At 50.5% G+C, this 16,480-nt stretch overlaps 1 protein-coding gene and 1 long non-coding RNA gene across 4 annotated transcripts in view; both read right to left on the bottom strand.

Annotated features, from left to right (window-relative positions):
• Positions 1-1,261: 1,261 nt before the first annotated feature.
• LOC147000619 (uncharacterized) lies at positions 1,262-8,316 on the bottom strand. The gene is made up of 4 exons (XR_015045721.1): positions 8,252-8,316; positions 6,814-6,991; positions 2,624-2,705; positions 1,262-1,633 (listed from the first exon to the last, which is right to left on the bottom strand). It is a non-coding gene; the product is annotated as an uncharacterized LOC147000619 (long non-coding RNA).
• Positions 8,317-9,501: 1,185 nt separating this feature from the next.
• Positions 9,502-16,480, bottom strand: part of Bdh1 (3-hydroxybutyrate dehydrogenase 1) — a 36,101-nt gene continuing 29,122 nt past the window's right edge. For all 3 annotated transcript variants that reach the window (XM_021184495.3, XM_021184492.3, XM_085832362.1), the window contains exons 6-7: positions 13,262-13,414; positions 9,502-11,745 (exon numbers count right to left, since the gene is read on the bottom strand). In XM_021184495.3, the coding sequence (XP_021040154.1) occupies positions 11,276-11,745; positions 13,262-13,414 (623 nt within the window). In that variant the 3' untranslated portion in view covers positions 9,502-11,275. The remainder of the gene's footprint in view (positions 11,746-13,261; positions 13,415-16,480) is intronic.

The following is a 16,480-nucleotide window of genomic DNA, read 5'->3' as shown; positions in this document are numbered from 1 at the left end:
CTCATTCAACCAAAACAGGCTGCCTATCACAGTCCCACACATTTCCACACAGAGGGACTCTTATTAAGTAAAACCCCTGAGCGGTCTCTGGCTCTTCATATTTTGTAGCCAGGAATGAGGGATTGGGCTGCTGTCACTCAAAGCCTTCTGAGTCCTCTGGTCCCCCCTGACTGCTTGCTGTAGGCAGTTGTGATAAGTTTGCTCTATAGGCAAGGCAGAGAGCTTATTGGGGCCTGCCCTGCCCTTAGGTAGAGGCTTGTTGTCTGGGATGCAGTTACGTTCCCCATGGCATAATAGACCGAATGACCAGCCAGCCTCAAACTACGATTGGGTTGGAAATGAAAAGGAGGTGTCATCTTCCTGATCACCCTCAAGCCTAGAGGGGACATTTGGAAAAGATGATTTTAAGGGAGATTGTGAATTTTAACTTTGGGTCCCTCTCCTAGACAGTTTAGGTTTGTTTTGTTTTGTTTTGTTTGACTTTGGCTTGACTGTCCCATTAAGTTATTAATTCACATGATTGAGGCTGAAGATCAATGGAGGATGATTTCCTAATATACACTTACAGAAGCATCCATGGGAGCACACGTGCACACACATGTACACACACACACACACACACACACACACACACACCCCACATGAAACGAAAAGAGAAGAAAAAAGAAAATGCGATTACTCGGCTAGCAAAGACGGTTCAGAGAGTAAAGACGCTTGCCTCCCCAGAGACCCCTCAGATCTGGAGTGAATGAAGTGACAAGTTATTATCTTGGGGCCTGAAAGGTTTAGGATTCAGGGGTCAAGGCAGGATACTGAGGAGGACTGCCCTTCCTGATAAAAGCTTTACTGGAAGATAGTAATGCCAAGAAAAGAGGGATGCCAGAGACAGGAAGCATGGTAGGGACGCTGAAGAGGGCTTGGGCCCAAATGGCAGCGTGGTGGCGCCTCCTCATAGGTTCAACCATAGGTTAGAGAGTCGTTCACAGCATTGCTGGCAGTCTGTCTCTGACTTCCTGGTGGCAGGTAAGGGGGAAGGTGATCTTCAAGATGAGGGGATGGAATCTTGTTAGTGTGACTGAGAGGGTGTGGGGGAAGAGGAGAGGGGGACACAGTCAGGGTGCATCTAATTTACAGGTAGAGAGTGTGACAGCTATTGATAGTCTTCTTAAGACGAAGAGCTAGTGGTTCTCAAACTGTGGGCAGCGACCCCTTTGGGGGTCAACCGACCTTTTCGTAGGCATCACCTAAGACCATTGGGAAACACAGATATTTACTTTATTCATAACAGTAGCAAAATTACAGTTATGAAGTATCAACAAAAATAGTTTTATGGTTGGGGGAGTCACCACAGCATGAGGAACTGCATTAAAGGGTCGCAGCATCAGGCAGGTTGAAAACCATTGCCTTAAGAGTCTGGTAGAGTGGGTGTGTAGGCTACATTGGGAAAATGAGAATTAAGGGTCCAGCTATTGTCCTGGAAGCTAGGCACTAGGGGGACTCTGTCAGACGTTCCACGTTCACATATAGGCTATTGTAGAGAGTTGGGGAGGTGCCTCCTGTTGCATCCTTTGTAGCAGCTGCAGGAAAGAAACTGTCTCAGGTGCATGTGGCCCAATGAGCCCCAGTCCTAAACCTAGCAGAGAGGAATAAGGTTAGATATGCCACTCTTGCCTTGGCTACTGAGGCTGCTATGACCTTAGCTGGGTCTCAGAAAGGCAAGGGTTCTTGCATCATTCTGTCAAAAACAAGTGCTAGCACCCGGCCCAAGCCCCTTCATCTCTTTGAGCATGTTCTCTCCTCTGTAAAGAGGGGAGAATAATTCCTGTTCCTTCCTCCATGGTAAGTTAGCTGTGCTGAGTGGGCAGGGGCAGGAGATGGGGGTGGGGGCTTGTTACTCTCGCAAGCTCCTTGACAATTTCTTGTGGATGGGAGGGCATAGAAGAAATGGTTCCAACTCCAGGAGGAGGGAGAACTTGGGGGGGGGAGGAATGACGTAATCCCTAGCTGGGGCTGGTACAAGGAAGATGCCTGGCCTCAGAAATCCCCATCTCCCTCCCTCAGGTTCAGACTGAGGAGAGAAGATGCATCAGACTCAGGGCATTGCGTGGTTAAACTTAAAGATGAGTTTTTAGTAGGAGACTCGTAAGAATTCTGACACAGTTGTGAAGTCATCTAGGCCAATGGTTTTTAAATGGTTCCTCCCCCTCTCCTCTTACCCCTCCTCCTTTCCTCCTCCTCTCCCTCATCTTCTTCCTTCTCTCCCTCCTCCTTTTCCTCCTCCCCTCCATCCTCCCTCCTCCTTTTTAAAGCGGAGCTCTTCAGAGCCACTGATTTGTCGTATGCAGAGGCAAACAAAGGTCAGAGAGGGGACAGATGGAGTGTGACCAAGGTTAAGACAACCGAGAATGCTTCCAAGTAGGGAGTACAGAACACCACCTCAGGGACAGGGAGAGGTTGCTTTACTAAGGACTCATTTACACACCCTAGGGACAGGCTCCCCCCTGTGGGGGTCCAGGGTAGCAAATGGAGACAGTTTATGACACTGTTGAATCTCAAGAGGCTTCACTGGAAACAAGATATAAATAGGAAATGACAAGGTGTTTTCCAGACATGGAAACCTTACCTGAGAATAAGTGGGTGAGCTGAAACCAAATTCCTGGAAGTATTGTGTAGGCCCCAGGCTTCCTCCAAGGCTCCTCAGACCACTGGCAGCCAGATGATGAGAGCAGTTATGTGAGAGACTGCCCATCCTCACAGAGGGCTCCCAGTGGTCCCCACCAGTGGGCACAGGTGCTTGAATGAGCTCCAAGCCAGAAAGAGGCTTTTGGAGGTTCTACCAGACATCTGAGTGTTATTACAGTATACACAAGAGAGAAAAGACCCATGAGGCGCCAGAGGCTTTATCTTCTCCTCTGTCACTGTGCTGGCTAGTTAAAGTTGACATGAAGTCATCTGAGAGGAGGGAACCTTGGTTAAGAAATGCTTCTGTAGGATCAGGGTGTAGGCAAGCCTATAGGGCATATTCTTAGCTAGTAATTGATTGAAAAGGCCCAGCCTATTGTGGGTGGTGTCATCCCTGGTCTGGTGTGATGGTTTGCATACGCTTGGCCCAGGGAGTGGCAATATTAGAAGGTGTGGCCTTGTTGGAGTAGGTGTGTCACTGAGGGCGTGGGCTTGGTCCTAGCTTCCTGGAAGCCAGTATTCTGCTAGCAGCCTTCAGATAAAGATGTATAACTCTCAGCTGCATCTATACTATGCCTGCCTGGATGTCATCATGTTCCCGTCTTGATGGATAATGGACTGAACCTCTTGAACCTGTAAGCCAGCCCCAATTTAATGTTGTCCTTTATAAGACTTACATTGGTCATGGTGTCTGTTCACAGCAGTAAAACCCTGACTAAGACAGCTGATATCCCAAGTTCTATAAGAAAGCCAGGGTAAGCAAGCCAGTAAGCAGCACCCCTCCATGGCCTCTGAATTAACTCCTGCCCTGTTTGAGTTCCTGTCCTGACTTCCTTCAGTGATGGACTGGTACACTGTGGAAAGTGTCTGAGTTAGGGTTTCACTGCTGTGAAGAGACATCACGACCATGGAAACTCTTACAAAGGACAATATCTAACTGGGGTTGGCTTTCAGGTTGCATACAGGATAATGGACCAAACCATTATCATCCTGGCAGGAAGCAGGCAGACATGGTGCCAGAGACATAGTCCAGAGTTCTACATCTTGATCTGCAGGCGGCAAAAGTGAGACGATGTGTTTCATACTGGGCATAGCCTGAGCGTGTAAGAGACCTCAAAGCTTGCCCCAACAGTGACACACTTCCTCCAACAAGGCCACACCTCCTAATAGTGCCACTCCCTATTGGCCAAGCATTCAAACTACAAAGTGTAAGCCAAATAAACCCTTTCCTCCCCAGTTTGCTCTTTGGCCGTGGTGTTTTATTGCAGCAATCGAAACCCTAAGAACCTCACCCCCTTACAAGTGCCAGGCTGGGAGGATGAGCTTCCAGTCTGTCTGGCTCCCTACAACTTGTAGGACTGAAAGTGAAGGGTTGACAGGGAGGCTCAATGGTTGGGAGGCAGAGAGGATCAGGGACAGCTCCTCGGAGCAGGCCTCTGTGAGCCTCTGTGGGCTCCCATGGCTCCTACGTGCAGCTAATTCCATGTGGTCCAGCTGCCAGGGAGATGCTCTGTGGGTGAGCAGAGATGAGTCTGAGGTTTTACCATCTGACCCTAAGGAGCAAAATACTCTGTGCCCCAAGCTCCTTGTTTGTTGTTCACCTAGAAACTTTATTCACATAGAAAACATACAGGATGGGGCAGGGTGGGGGGATTAATTGCGGTTCTAAGAAGCTTGCAGAGAGTTTCTTTGAGTAGAGCTTGGTAGAGGTCTTAATTTCAAACCCAGGTGGCAGGTGAAAATGTACCTCATTCTTTCCACTCGGAGATATAGGGGTTTAGATGAGAATGGTTTCCACCTGAGAATGGTTTCCAACTGCTCATGCATTTGAATGCTCGGTCCCTAGCTGATGGAACTGTTTGGGAAGGCTTAGGAGGCATGGCCTTGTTGGAGGAGGCCTATCACTAAGGGTGAGCTCTGATATTTCAAAAGCCCACACCAGACCTGGTGTCTTCCCCCCTCTGCCTTCAGATCAGGATGTAAAAGGCTCAGCTGCTGTTCTAGAGCCACACCTGTCTGCTGAAGGTAGACAGGAAGGAACCCTCTAAAACTTCCAAAAAGCTTTCCGTTAAATGCTTTCTTTTATAAGTGTGTCCTTGGTTACGGTGTCTCTTCTCAATAGAAAAAAAACGGAGCTAAGAGCTCACACTCTGTCCCTGCACTGCCAAACCCCAGGGACTCAGGAGTCTCAGAATGTTCCATAGTACAGGCCCTGAGAGATTCATAGCTGTCCTAGAGCATGAGGAAGGTCTCTGAGGTGTGGTGGGGGTGGGGGGACAGAGCAATGGTTGGGCTTGAATGTCACCGCCATCCCACCCAAATGCTGCTTGGATCTTCACTGCAGCGACACACCACAGCATCTCTTCCCTTCTCCAGCCTTCTGTTTACTAGCTGTTACCTTGAAGAACTAAGATCCTGGGCCCATTCTACCTACTGGCTCCAGGTGTTTCTTTGTATACTGTGGTGCTGGGGAGAGACCTGGAGCTTCCAGTTTACTAGGCTCCCACCACATCCCCAGCCATGACTCTGTAATTTTGTTTTGTATCTTTGTTGTTTAAACCAGTTTCTGGGGAGATCTGTATGCAGCTAGCCTTGGACCCAGGGACTGAATGGCTTTTGAGATTCTACTTAAGTCAAACAGCCTTTGGATATGTCACCCACCCCTTCCACCTATTCCTGGTGTTGCAATTCAGAACTCCCCAGAATACTGTACTTTCCTCTTAAGGATGCTCTCTCTTCTAGCTCCAACCCTTGGCCCATCAGGCTGGGCCCTCTGGAAACCCAGCCTCCCACAGAGAGAGCCTGCAGCCTGCCCAGCCTGATTTGCCTTCTCCTCCCCAGGTACCTCAGCACATTTGGTTATGTCATAGCACCAGGCTGTCCCGAGCATCAAATAGTTCCTAAAGTGGTGTGGTCTTCCCACCCCATCCCCCACCACCTCAGTTCACATGGCTAGGAACTCCTTGGGCTGAGAAGAAAATCTCACCCAGAGTTTTCTGTAGTCTGATGAGAGGTAGCTCTCAGTAGTACCTTTCCTCTCCCCCACCCCCCATGTTGGAGAAGAGGTGGGCGGGGTTTGTTCTTTTCTCTCTCTCCTTGAAGGCGCCCTTGCATCTCCACAACAATCCTGTTTTCTCAGTTCAGCTTCCTGCTTGTTCTTTTTCTCCCCTTCTGGTCTTGCTTTGTATCCCAAGCTGGCTTTGAACCCCTGACACCTTCCTGCTGTGACTGCAGATATGCAGCACAGAGCCTGACTTCCACCTTTGCTATCCTCTACCCTACCGCAGCCCTGCCCTGCCCCCAGTACTAACACGGTCCGACTCTGCTTAGTTTCTGAGGTCAGGCAAGATCGGCATGTCTTTGTTTCTTATGGTGGGTCCTGCAGCCCTTTGTCACAACTTTGGCCAGACATTCTGAGCCAAAACTTTCCTGCAGAACACAACCGAGGAGGAACGAGGCCAACCAGCCCTTAAATGATTGGCTTCGTTTGAAGCTGAGAAAGGCAGCCAGTCCGCTCTGCTTCTGAGGAGCTCGGCGTGCTTACCCCAGGAGTTGTAATTAAGTGTACCTCTAATTTGATTAGTGAGACTAGCCTGACATGTGAGAGAATAATTAAGTCTCACCGAGAGCAGCAGCCCTAGCATCTCCGGAATTCTTTCTCATTCTCTCTCTCTCTCTCTCTCTCTCTCTCTCTCTCTCTTCCATTCCTCTATCCTCCCCTCCGATGCTTCCACTAATGTGGAGGCAGGATGACCCTGAGCCCCGCCTTGGAATCTCTCCTGCCCCTGCTCTCCCAACCCTCACAACAGGGCCATGGCCATTCTACAGTACTTCGGACATGGCAGATGAATGTGCCATGAGGAGGTTGGGCCTCCACTCTGCCTTCTCCAAACTCCAGTCTAGAAAGAGGTTGGCCTTAATGCTACCACTGTGTCCATTCTATTAACTGAGATAAGTCTAGCCCAAATCTGCACTCCTAGTGGGAAGTCTAGGAAGTAGTCCTAGAGACAGAAACTAGAATGTTGTGTTTGTCTTGTCACTCTGTCTTTCTGGCTATGATCTCCCATAAATCATGCCGCCTCCCTGAGGCTCTGGTTTCTTATCTGCAAAGAGGACTTAGCATTCCCTTACCGTACATCGCCTGCTTCCTATGGAAGATGAATGGGGGACAGAGCAGTTGTTAGGGCACGTGCAAGTGGGCAGTTGGTGACACCTCGCCAGAGGTGACAAGTTCTTGGCTGCTTGAAGGGAGCTCAGGTGGCCATCCAGCCCAAAATGTGTCTCCTGGTACACCAGTGACTGAAATTGCCTGTTCAAAGAGGCAGGTGTAGGGAAATCTTGTCAAAAGAGGGATCTGGGCTTTTAACCTCTCTTAGCCACCTCTGAATATCAAGAACACTAAGAATATTTAAGTTGCTCTGTGGAGGTCTGGGTCAGAGCCAGGTGCTAAAGGAAGGATATTAGGGCTGGTGAGATGGCTCAGTGGGTAAGAGCACCCAACTGCTCTTCCGAAGGTCCAGAGTTCAAATCCCAGCAACCACATGGTGGCTCACAACCATCCGTAACGAGATCTGGCGCCCTCTTCTGGAGTGTCTCAAGACAGCTACAGTGTACTTACATATAATAAATAAATCTTTTTTAAAAAAAAAAAAAGGAAGGATGTTAGATAGAGGAGGCAGCTTTAGCTCAGTCAGTTTTTTTGAGCCCAGGAAAGCCTTTCCCAGGTAATGAGGCCCCTGTCACCAGCAGGGTTCAAGTGCAGAAGAAGCCTGGTCCCCGTCCCATCCTTGGACGCTCATTCTATGCCTTCTGAAGCTGCCTCATCCTTTAGTGCCTGTGCATGCTAGGAAGGCTCTCTGTGCCCTGGGGTTGACTAGGTCATCAGCACCCGAGTCCTGGTGCTTCCTGTCTCTCTTAGTTCAAGCTCTTCAAGTAAAACTGAGACTATCTGTCCCAAGCTCTATTCCTGTGCCTCCCGACCTCCTGGAGGGTGTGGGCCCAAGTGTTTCTAAAATCTGTCCTCTGAAATACCCACTGGCCACAGTATCTATCGGCCCTGCAAACGCAGGCTGCGGGCCGAAAGGTGGCTGGTGGATTCCTCCAGGAACACAGTCTCCCTGGGCGCCATGCTTAGAATACCAAGGGGGTGGGGGTGGGGATGGGGGTGGGAGAGCTGGTTCGTGTGGCCGTACTCTGTGATTGTTACTATGCATGAGCTTAAAGATTCCTCTCACTGTTACATAATCGAGGTATTTTTTCCCCCTCCTTATTTTAGATCCTGGTACCATCTGCCCTGCTTTTCACGCATCCTTGGCTCTGGGCTGGAGGTGAGCTCAGGCTTGGCTAGTCAGCTCGGTCCCTCAGGTGATGAGAGACTTGGGAAAGCCTGTTTTCTTATCTGAAAAATAGATCTTGACCCCACCCTGCCTGCCTTCCTGCCAGCCTGCCGGCCAGGGCCGCTGGAAAGATCAGGTGAGAAGAGGCGTAACTGGCTGGGTAACTCTGTCTGGCAGGGCACAGGAGTCTGGTCCTTACCTGGCTCCCAAGCTGGGAGAGCCGGCTTGCTCACCTGTCCAAAGGAGAGAGCAGGGTTGAGATTCAGGAAGTGAGCAGGATTCACCTTGAGAGTCTCTAGATTCCCTGCCATAGGGCGGGGTGGGCGGGGAGGGGGGCGGAGCCCTAGCAGCTTATGACAGGCAGGGTACCTGGTCACACAGCCTTGTGGCCTTGGTGTGGGATGCTAAATTCAGCACATGTTGAGCTTCTAGAAGAGTCTTGCAAAACAAACAAACAAACAAACAAGCAAACAAAAACAAAAAAACTTGTTTCCAGTCATCAAAGAATTGGTTCATGCTCGCGGCAGCAGGCCAGTGGACTCAGGGCCCAGCCTGAGCCGTACCCCACCCCCACCCCGACCCCCAGCCACCCTGCATTCCACCCCCTGCTCAAAGATTTGCATTCTCTCATCCTGCCTGTGGTACTGTGGCACCAACTGAGGCTCGAGGGTACAAACAAAGGTCTTGACAGGTGGGATGCAGTACACACTCCTAGATGCTCTCCCTGCCTGAAAGGCCACAAGAAAGCAGTCAGTAAGACAAAGAATGCTAGGCTCCTGGCTATATTGGTCAGCTTGGCAGTTAGAACAACATGCCATCAGTAGAGGATCAAGCAACAACATACAAAAAACATGCTCACATAATTCTGGAGGCTGGACATTCTGCCCCCACCCACTGATGATGGGTGAGTCACTTTCCTCTACTGGGCCTCAGTTATATGACCTATAAAATGGGAACAGCCTGTGATCTGCCCACCTCATCTGTTTCATAAAGATCAAAGGTAGTTCTGTGGACAAGCTGGCTGGTAGTTGCAGCAAGTGAGGGTAAGTGGGAGGTTTCACTTACCATTGAGATTATTTGTAAAGAAGGTACCCTGGACTTTTGTTTTCTGAGGCAGGGTCTTATCATGTAGCCCAGGCCATCTTGGAACTCACTATGTAGACCAGGCTGACCTTGAACTTACAGAGATCTCACTGCCTCTGCCTATGAAGTTCTGGGATTAAACGAGTGTGCCACCACTATTCCGTTACTAGAATAAAGACTAAAAATCAAGGCCAGCAAGATAGTCAACAACTAGCTGTAAATAAAATAAATCTTAACAGCCTGACTACGCAGTCCTCGTTTACAGTTTACGATCTCAAGGTAGACTCTCTGGCAGTCAGTTTAGTGCTAAGCAGGACTCAAGTATGTGTCACCTCCAGCCCCCTTCCGGTTCTCAGTGATGGATGGATGTACTGAGTGTAATTCCAAGCCACTCTCCGAGTGTTATGACCAATCTCTTTATTAAACACGGATACAAATTCTCCCAAGGTGTAAAATGCCACTGAAAATCGCCAGCAGGAGGCAGACTCTGCGGTACAAATGCATCCCGCTGTCAGGTAAACTCGTGGACCCTGGGGCCCTGGCTCCCTCTCTCCTTCCCTCCCAGGCCCTATCTACTTTGCTTTGAAGACAGGAGCTAGAACAGCACACCTCTGTTTGAATCCAGAGGGGTTAAAAGCCCAAACCGCAGGCTGAATTCGCTCTCTGTGGGACCCTCTTTGCCTCAGCACTGCCTGCACCCGCCTGTGGCTGTCCAGGTTCCTTTGCTTTCTCCTGGCGCTGGGCTCCAGGTTCAGGCTAGACACTGCCAGGAGCGTAGGATCGGTTCCCAAGGGGGCTTTGCTCCTCTCTTTGTTCCCGGCAGCGTCCAAGTAGGTGGTCAAACACTCTTGAAAAGACCCCAAGTTTGTGTGAACGAAAACGCCGGGGCCTGAGCAGGCTCCAGTTGAGGAGGCAGCGCTCCCTCTAGTGGCTGTCTTAGACTTTGCAACAAGATGCATAAATGTGTAAAGCTGAGATGTGTGTAAAGCTGGCACTTAAATACCCGGCCTAAGACTTGCTGCCACCTGGAACGTGGTGGGATTTGGTTTGGATCCAAATACTGAGACCCTGGGAAACTTCAGGGACAAGCAGCCTTCAAATGCAAAAGTTCCTTGATTGAGAACACAGGCTCTCTAACTGTGTCTAAGTTTAATTAAAAAGAAGTTCCCAATACAAAGAAGAGGTGACCACCCTGAAGTCTATGGAGCAGGTGTGTGTGTGATGTGTGTGTGTGTGTGTGCGCGTGCATGCACACACACACCCACACGTAGGAGCACCACATGAGCACACAAGACAACAGGCATCTAGACCCATTGCTGGGCAAGTGTCTCAGTGCCCAGCCTTGGCACCACTGGTCTGTTTGCAGCACCAAGCATAGCACCAATCCTGTCCTAGGCAAAACCAAGCTGCACTCTTAGCCAGACAGCATCTTCACCCAGACCTAACTCGAATCTTTAATGAGAATGTCGAGATCTCAGCTGAAAAGTCTCTGGATTCCCCACCCAGAGCCAGCTGAGAGTCACTGACTGCTGGCCACCAGTCACACAGAGATACGGACGCACAGAGACATAGCACACAGTGACCTTTGGTGTGACTGGCTCAGGAGAAGGTACAGAGTTGGTCACAGGGTTCCTGGACTGATGGATTCAAGTGTCTGTGGGACACAAATGTGATTTGCCTTTGCCGTAACACTGGTGGGACCCCGTGGACGCAATGAAAGAGGTATCTCGTGTGTCCTCTGCGATCTGCAAAATTCTTTCATGCACACAAGAAAAAAAAAATTCTGTTCTGTTTACTCATGAGACTTACATAAGGATCAAATGGGATACAGATTTCGAATGGATGTTTTGGCTGGAAAATGATTTTGGATTCTATTCTAATAACCTGCCTTTAATATAAAGATATTTCCCCACAAATCTTTATATAAAATCAACTCGAGATAGATAGAAGCACCATATTGGCCCTGAGGTTTAGGGCCACCCACCCGCGCACCCCCCCCCCCCCAATTTGTGAAGGCCCAAACCATTCACCACATTGAACACGTAAGGTTAAAATAGGTCTTCCTAAGACAGTGGGTAATCCGCAATGGATAATCAAAAGGTAAACTCCCTCCCCTCATCCTTCTCCTTTCCACCAGGTTCCCTGGCGGAGGCCGAAGGGTCCTCTTCAGCTCTTCAGTGTATGTAGATCTTGTCAGAGATGGCTCCGGGAAAATGGGTCATGATCTGCATCCGAAGCCACCAGTAGTAGTCCATGGGATGGTAGCGGGTATACGGGGTGGTGGCGGTCAGGGCGTGTGTGACAGCGTTGATGACAGAGGACGTATCTGTGGAACCACTGTTGCAGTAGGTTTCCATCTTGGCAATCTTTTCATCGAAGTACTTCTTGCCATAGTCCTTGCGGACGACCTCAGGCAGGTCATCCCACATCTTCTTGGCGATGGCCTGGATGCGCTCGGGGCTGTAGAGACTGGTGGCCGCTATGAAGTTGCCAGGCTCCACCACACTGACCTTGACACCCAGAGGGTGCATCTCATAGCGCAGGCAGTCCGAGAAAGCCTCAACCCCAAACTTGGTGATGCAGTATGGCGAGCGGGCGGGGTTGGCCATGCGGCCCAGCATGCTGCTGATGTTAACGACGCGACCTGTAGAAGATAGCAAGCGTCTCTTCAGATGGTATTGAGTGACATGGAGGCCTGGCAGGGATAGCTTTAGAAGCATCTGGAGTCTGGGGCCTCGGACCACCCAGCTAGTCAGTATTTCCAATCTTCCTCAAGGACTCTGCTGTGCCCAGCACGACAGTGGACTAGGTAACACCCAACTAACTGATAACCAGCCAGAGCCTGCCCGGTGGTAATGCCATGGGGTAAAAACACAATGGAAGAGTGAGGGAGAGGGATGGCCATGTCTGTGTGGACCTGCAGGCTCACTTTAAGAGTCTGATGCTGGTCAGGGAGAAACACAAACCAACCACCACCCCCAACCCCCGACCCAGGGAGCTCAAACCTCAGCCTTCCCAGCCTGATACACACAGAAGTAATATGCAAAGCCAGAGTGGGTACTGACTGCTGGCAAGGGTCAGAAATACAGTCCAGGACAAGGCTGGCAAAAGGGAGCCTAGAACACTCCAGAAGAGAGGAGGACCCGGGTTGGTGGACTTTTCCCAATACCAGATCCAGAAAGAAGTGGGCTGTGGAAGGAGCAGGGGGCAGAGTCTACAAAGGTAATACCGTGGCATTGCCAGACTCAGGCATACAGAAAATGGGGACTTCAAATGGGCTCTGTCACAGGGCTAACCTGGGAATAGAGGGACCCATCACAACTTCTGCATCGGGGGCAGTGAGGGTGGGGCAGATCCTACTCAGCTCAGGCTGACCTGAGACCAGCCTGCCTAAGGAGCGCCCCTAGGAAGGAACATGACATCATGGAAAGGCTGAGCGTCCTTTTAAGGCTATGAACTGCACCCTGCTCATTCCTGTGCTGCCAAGGCCTCGGGACCGCTCTGGGGATGTGGTCCCTCTTTTCTCAACGGCTTGCTGTTCCAGGGAGAAAAATCAGATCTCGTTCTCTCCTCTCTCTCTCTTTCTCTCTCTTTCTCTCTCTTTCTTTCTCTCTCTCTCTCTCTCTCTCTCTCTCTCTCTCTCTCTCTCTCTCTCTCTCTCTCTCTCTCTCTCTCCCTCTCCCTCTCCCTCTCCCTCTCCCTCCCTCCCTCTCTCTGGCTATGGAATGAATATGCTAACATTTGTTTAACATTACCCTGGATAGAAAAGCATGTAGACTCAGCTGGATCACAGATCACTGCTTCTCTGGAATCGGCTCTTTCAAGAGCAAGCCGCTACGATCCGTAAGCCCTGGGTGCACAGACCTTTGCCCAATCCCTTCTGTGTGTTTTTGAGACAGGATCTCACTACGTAGGTCAGACTGACCTTAACCTCAGGCTCTTCCTGCCTTAGCCTCCCGAGGGCTGGGTTTACAGATGCACACCACCGTGCCCGGCTCGTCTGCTCCAATTCTGAAAGCTGTAGACCCCCTTTCCTACTTGGCTATTTATTCACCACGCCCACCACCATTCCCAAGCCCACCATAGCTCTGAGACTCACTACTATGGATGCTGGCAGGCACCAGGATGGGTGGGCAGGAAGATCTGTCTTTCTGACTTACCTTTGGCTCTTCGGAGAAGAGGAAGGAAGGATTTTGTGGTGCGCACGGTTCCCCAGAGGTTCACTTCAGCCACCTCCTTATATGTCTCCATGCTGGTGAACTCCACCTCCCCAAACGTTGAGATTCCTGCGTTGTTAACCAGGCCCCACATTCCTGGACAGGAGAGGACACAGCTAGTCACTGTGTGGGAAGTCGGGAGACAGACTTGGGAGCTGTGCCCCAAACGCCAGCCTGCCTCCCTCTTCTGTGATCTCTTCATCCCATTACTCCCTCCCAGCCTCTTACCCAGGGCTCTCAGGAAACATTTCTAGAGTCACCCAAGAATGAAAAGGGGGAGACCCCACATCCTGGCTGATGCCATGTCCCTTAGATGGAATATTCAGGCTTCGTGTCACTGCTGCCTGAACCCATCAGTTCTCAGCCCTTGGCTGAGCCTTGTAGATCTCTGCCTGTGTCTTGCTTCCCTCCAACACTGTACTGGTTGGTTGTTGTCAAGTTGACACAAACCAACCAGTATCTGATGATGTTGATTGAAAAATGTCTTCATAAGGCTCTTAGGCAAATCTATAGGGCATTTTCTATTTGGAAGGGCCCAGACCACCACGGATGGTACAATGTGTTGCCAGGTGGTTCTGGGGCATATAAGAAAAGGAATTGAGCAAGCCAGTAAGCAGCACTCCTCCACGGCTTCTGCTTCCGTTCTTGTCTCCAGGATCCTGCTTTGAGGTACTACCCGGACTTCCTTCAGTGATGAACAGGGATGTGGGAGCTTACATGCCAAATAAACCCTTTCTTCCCAATGTGCTCTTAGTCATGGTGTTTATCACAGCAACAGAAAAGTAATGGAGACAGACTTTCCCTCTCCCCTATGTGACCTCAAGTCCGCAGCCTGCACCTAGTCACCAGTCAGCTAAAGTCCGCAGCCCTCACCTAGTCACCAGTCAGCTAAAGTCCGCAGCCCTCACCTAGTCACCAGTCAGCTAAAGTCCGCAGCCCTCACCTAGTCACCAGTCAGCTAAAGTCCGCAGCCCTCACCTAGTCACCAGTCAGCTAAAGTCCGCAGCCCTCACCTAGTCACCAGTCAGCTAAAGTCCTCAGCCTGCACCTAGTCACCAGTCAGCTAAAGTCCGCAGCCCTCACCTAGTCACCAGTCAGCTAAAGTCTGCAGCCTGCACCTAGTCACCAGTCAGCTAAAGTCCGCAGCCTGCACCTAGTCACCAGTCAGCTAAAGTCTGCAGCCTGCACCTAGTCACCAGTCAGCTAAAGTCCTCAGCCTGCACCTAGTCATCAGACAGCTAAAGTCCGCAGCCTGCACCTAGTCACCAGTCAGCTAAAGTCCTCAGCCTGCACCTAGTCACCAGTCAGCTAAAGTCCTCAGCCTGCACCTAGTCACCAGTCAGCTAAAGTCTGCAGCCTGCACCTAGTCACCAGTCAGCTAAAGTCCTCAGCCTGCACCTAGTCACCAGTCAGCTAAAGTCCGCAGCCCTCACCTAGTCACCAGTCAGCTAAAGTCTGCAGCCTGCACCTAGTCACCAGTCAGCTAAAGTCCTCAGCCTGCACCTAGTCACCAGACAGCTAAAGTCCGCAGCCCTCACCTAGTCACCAGTCAGCTAAAGTCTGCAGCCTGCACCTAGTCACCAGTCAGCTAAAGTCCGCAGCCTGCACCTAGTCACCAGTCAGCTAAAGTCCACAGCCTGCACCTAGTCACCAGTTAGCTAAAGTCCGCAGCCTGCACCTAGTCACTAGTTAGCTATTGTTTCTATCTGTCCTCTTGCCAGCAGCCAGGGAAACCTCAGGAATTTCCCAAGCCAGGCTCACAGAAGGCCACAAAACTCCAAGGTCACCCATTAGGTTATGGGCTCTGCTGCCAAGCCTTGTTCATAGTCAGGCCCCACCCCTCTCCACCTTGGGACTCTTAACAATTCTCTCTTCTCCCATGTCCCTCCTCTGAGCATACTGTTGTTTGCTGCTGGTCACATTTTTAAGGGCCCTTGACTCAGTAGCCTATTTGCCAGCATCTCTCTTCTTCCCCTCTCTGGAGGACTGTGTAAAGGTACAGGCTCCGAGGATATGAGGAGATGCCAGTTCTCACGGCATGATCCAGTTGGCTGTTTTATAACAAAAGCAGCTAAGGGACAGCTGGCTTTTGTAGGTCCAGACAACATTGGTTCTGGAAAGTTCTTGGAGTTTATTTTGTCTGTTAACAGCAAGAGAAACCAAAGCTGTCAAAGGAAAAGACAGATTTAAGTCTCATCATTAATTCAGAGGCAGAGCTGAACCTGAGCCAAGGGGTTATTAGGTCTTTTTTTTTTCGGGGTTTGTTTTGAGTTCAGTTTTTGGGGTGTAAGAAGTGGATGGCCAGAGCCCCAGGGCACAGCAGGGAGATGCCTCTTTGAGCTCCCCAGACTTTGATCTCCTAGGACTTTGTCTCCTGCCACTAAAAGCCCTGTGCTCCCTGCAGGGGCTTCAGACGTGATGCCTGCTTGTTACCTGTGAGAACTGGCCTCGTTCTCTAGTGCATCATGGGAAGGAGTTTGTGTAACTGACAGAGTAATTGATCTCCAGTTGCTTTCCCAAATTAAAGCTTGGTCAGCTGACCTCTGGAGCCTTCTCCTTCAATTACGGGGAATTAAGGGCATTTATGAAGAAAAGAAAGTTGTTAGTTAACTAAGTGTCCAAAGAGTACCCTCCTCCTAGCAGCTAGCTGCCTGCTGGAGCTTCCTGCCCTCAGCTCAGGCTGAAAGCTGTGACCCTCAGGCACAGCACACAAAATCAGAAGCGACCGAGAAACTCCACAGCTCCCAGGTCTGTCTCCTGACCTCCCTGAGTCTTCCCTCCTGGAGCCTTAAGCCTCTCTAGCGGCCATGGCTAACCCATCCAACCCACGCAACCACGGCCCTCAGTCCTTCCTCCCCTCCTTATATGAAATGCAACCTCTTCCCGTGACCCAGCAGCCGCCCTTCAACCTGGTCTGCATTAGGAACTCAATGTATGTGTGTTGGGTGGAGAATGACTACAAACATCTCGTCTCTGCGTCCTAAAGAGCCTTTTTTGAGCTGGGAAGTGGTGACACACATCTTGAGGCCAGCCTGGTCTACAAACTGAGTTCCAGGTCAGCCAGGGATACACAGAGAAACCCTGTCTTGAAAACAACAACAACAACAACAACAGAGCCTTCTTTTAACCATCCGCTGTGCTCCTGCCTGTAGCTGGCCCTCT

This window comes from Mus caroli, unplaced genomic scaffold, assembly GCF_978045245.1.
Source record: "Mus caroli unplaced genomic scaffold, Mus_caroli_1 scaffold_17, whole genome shotgun sequence".
In the NCBI taxonomy this organism is placed as follows: domain Eukaryota; kingdom Metazoa; phylum Chordata; class Mammalia; order Rodentia; family Muridae; genus Mus; species Mus caroli.
Note: the sequence above shows the minus strand (reverse complement) of the source record. Positions and strands in the feature narration are given on the sequence as shown.